General features: G+C 48.8%; 1 protein-coding gene across 1 annotated transcript; it reads right to left on the bottom strand.

Annotated features, from left to right (window-relative positions):
- Window positions 1–627: 627 nt before the first annotated feature.
- Window positions 628–3,213, bottom strand: LOC121489459 (ubiquitin carboxyl-terminal hydrolase 17-like protein 6). The gene is made up of 2 exons (XM_041752499.1): window positions 3,198–3,213; window positions 628–2,054 (listed from the first exon to the last, which is right to left on the bottom strand). The coding sequence occupies exons 1-2, from the start codon at window positions 3,211–3,213 to the stop codon at window positions 628–630; spliced, it is 1,443 nt and encodes a 480-aa protein (XP_041608433.1).
- Window positions 3,214–3,795: the final 582 nt, after the last annotated feature.

Genomic DNA, 3,795 nt, shown 5'->3' with positions numbered 1-3,795 from the left:
CTTTGGAATACGAGTCCTTGTTCGTTTCCTTCTCTTCAGTGTTAATGTGGGAGAGAGTGAAGTGAACATAATATAATCAACGTGATTCCACCAGGCTGGATGCAGTTATCTCCCCCAAAATAAGCATTTAATTCCTTTCTTACAATTTCCAAGCAATGACCAAAAGCAATGTGTATTGCTAGCAAGACCCCACAAATACTTTTGTTTAGGAAAATATTCTTTCAATATAAATAGAAGACAAGCAATGGGAAGTGGGAGCATCACGGGAGGGTCAAATAAAATCACTCCAACCCCAGGTCCACTCTCAACCATGACTGCTCACTGCCTCTCACCTGCAAGTGGCCCCCCTCTCCCCAAGGCTGAAGGAGAGGCAGGTTCCTCGATACACCCCTGTATGAAATCCACACTATCCCAATATAAGATCCTGACAAAGAACCAGTTTTAAATATCAGTGTCCTCTAGTTTCAGTTGAAGGCCATATCCCATGAACACACCAGATAGATGGTTCTTCCACACACACTGAACACACACTTCACACAACACAAAATATTTCCAGGATGGGACTGTGTTCGGGTTTGGAGTGAGGGACGCTGTGTTTGTGGGTGTGTGCGCCCTTGTGCACCAAAGTTAGGAGGCGCATCCCTGGACTGCTTCCCCAGACCTCTGTCCCTTCTTGCTCGTCCTCTTGGTAGGTCTGGCTCTCCCTGGCACACGCGGGACTTTGGCCACGTCCCCGGCCACCTGAGGTGGGATCATCCCAGCTGCAGTGGTGAGCAGGTCGAAGGTCTGTTGAGGATGATTCTTCGGCATCTCAGGTGTGTATTTGGAGTGGTGAAGGATGACTGCGTCCTCAGGAAGAGCAATTTCTCTTCTCCTGACATTGAGTTCAGGCTTAGGTCGGTTGCGTTCTTGGAGGCATCTCCACTGGTCTAATGTCATTTGTTGCCTTGAGGTCTCTTCCCCACGCTCCTCCAACTCAGGAAGGTTCACGGAGGGATCCGTTGCTGGCTCTCCTGAGGCCTCACCCACCACCGTGGGATCTGCCTCGGGAGATGCGAGTCCTCCCTCGACTGACTCCCTCCCAAGGTCTCTTTCCAGATCAGTCTTCTGCATATAAAAGAGGACATAGGCAGGTTGGCTCAGCGCGTAAGTCACATCACAGGCGCTGACCTTAGCATCATCCATTTTATACCACTGGCCATTTCCTGCCTTTACAAAACAGAAGTAATGTCCACTGTGGCAACTCCTCCCAGCATGCACCAGCACGGCATAGAGCACATAAACCAAGGGTCCTGCCCTCTGCTCAGACAGGTAGTGTTGCATGTCAAGGCGCTCAGGATATTGCACCTCCTTAGTCATTTTGTGGCCTGTCAAGTCTGAGAATCGTTTCAAGGCCAGGATGAGGACCTTCGGGGAAGTGTGCAAAGTCAACACCTTGGACGCAAGCACCTTCTCTAGACACTTACTACAATGGTAGGCATTTTCACCTTCCAGCAGTTGGGGCTTCACCAACTGCTCCAAAGCTTGGCTGACACTCTGAGCAGCCCCGATGTCCAGGCTGATGTCCAGGTAAGGTTCCAGAGTGCTCGAAATGCCTTGGCAGTGGAGACACTGGATTTGCGACTTCCAGTACCCCCCAAAGAGTTGCTGGATGAGGGTGCTGTCGTGAGGACGCTCAGGGTCTGAGGGCTTGTCCTCAGGCAAGCATGCTTGCTGCATTGCATCCAGAATGAACATGAGATACTCATGGGCATCTTCCTGCTTGCCTCTGTGGAAGGCGGCGAGCAGGAGTGGCAGGGGCCGGAGCACACGTCCAGGACGGCAGAGAACCCGCGTCAGGTGAGCCTGCAGAGTACACAGCATGCAGGATGTCTGCTTCCTACAGGTGGTCCCGTGCTGCTGGGACAGCATGTAGCTGGCGAGGGGCTCTGTGTAGGTCAGACACTGCAGGGTCGCATTCACGTAGCAAGTGTTGCCCATGTTCTGAAGCCCAGCTCCCACCTGGGAAAGGCTCTTCCAACTCAGAGGCGTCTTGGTGGGAGGCAGCCCTGGTGCTGCGGGAGCCAACGGGTCAGTCGGGGAGGAGAGTGTCTTTGATGCAGGGGATGTCCTCTCGGGCACAGAGGGTCCTCCATGGACTTCAGCACCGCCTCTCCTTGACCAGCATGACTGGGGTTTGGGAGAGGCACTGAACTGAGGCTCCTCTGAGCAGGGGGAGGTGGGCAGCCTCCATGCCTGCAGAAACAGTGTCCACAAGATCCATTCAACCAGGAGCTTCAGGTGGCAAAGGGATGCTCCTCTCACTGAGCCAGTTTCCAAATGGCAGATTGTGACCCTCACCTCCACCTTTTATGGCTTTTGGCCCTGGGATAAGGCACAAAGTCCTCTAATCCACACTAATTGCTTGATTGGATTATGGGATTTGGGTGTGGTCCCTCTCTGAGGGAGACCATTCAGGTCAGCCCAGCTCCTAACCTTGCCTCCCACAAAAGGCAACACTTTCAGATTATTCTCAACCTCCTTAACTGTCCCTGCACCTTTCTGAACAGAATTTGTTCAGAGTTTCTATGTTCAGAGGAAACCTTGTTGAATGTCCTTTCCTTTGAGTAACCCCAAGGAAGCCAAGGAGTGTTAGACATTAGTGCTCTAGGAGACGGAAGATCACTCTCCCAAAGGAGCTATCACATAGGAACACGTTCCCCTCACCAGCAGAATGTTTGTAGCTGTAACCAATTATTTGGGAATATGGCATCCATAGCTTGCTTCTACACCTTCATCTCCGTCTACTACGATTCCAATATACAAAGATGATGAAGGTCTTGATGAATACCATTGTCTGCCTAGGTGTGTCTGAGGTCTACAAGTGAAATCCTCTGGCTGGTTTTATGCTTTTGGGAAACATTTCTTTAAAGCTCCTTTTCTGACAGGTCTATATCTTAAATCCAGTGTTTATATGCCTAATTTTAACTTTTCCTCAGGTAATTCTACACCAATATTCTTTATGTACTTTTGATTGAATTGGAGTATGTCGTAGGCTTGCACCTTTTTTACACATTATGGTTTTGGCAGTTGTAGATGCAGGGAGGAAGGCACGGGGTTAGCTCGTGGTTTGGAAGTGTCATTATGGCTTATTCTGCTTACAGAATTGGGAGTGTCTGCTGAAACACATTTGAGTCGAAACGACAATTCATTCCTACTTGTGGCCATGACCATTTCCAGTTTATGCATTTTGAACAGTCTTAGGAAAGGCGGAAACCTAAGTCCATTTGTCTTCTTTACTAAACAGAGACCAAGACAAACAGGAGCATTTTGCCAGGCCTTGGTCAGGGACTGGGCTTCACAATCCCTGGGGCCCTGCTGAGTTCTTGATGTTCACTTGTCGTCCCTGGACACTAAGAGAATAAAAGTGTCATCTCTTAAGCCACCACGTTTTAGGATATTTATTCTGTAACCACGGTCCAAAAAAAATTTTGTGTAGGATGCTCTTTATGATATCTCCATGTTTAAATGAAAGTCTTAATTGACAAAATGAATATTACATCATGAATATCCTCAAAGTCTGACCCCATTTCTATTGCCATTAGCTCTAGATTGAGCAGAAGTGTTGGTAAAATACCATCAGTCAGGAAACATGAGTCCTGAGGTTAATTTCCACGCTGAAATGTACCAATATTTTTTCACTTGCAGAAATTTCAATCTCCACCAAATCCGCATGGACTCACACCTCCATTCACAGAGACACACACACAGGTGCACACACAGAGTCATAGAAATCCTTCTCATGAGGGCATCACT

This window comes from Vulpes lagopus, chromosome 4 (assembly GCF_018345385.1).
Source record: "Vulpes lagopus strain Blue_001 chromosome 4, ASM1834538v1, whole genome shotgun sequence".
In the NCBI taxonomy this organism is placed as follows: domain Eukaryota; kingdom Metazoa; phylum Chordata; class Mammalia; order Carnivora; family Canidae; genus Vulpes; species Vulpes lagopus.
Note: the sequence above shows the minus strand (reverse complement) of the source record. Positions and strands in the feature narration are given on the sequence as shown.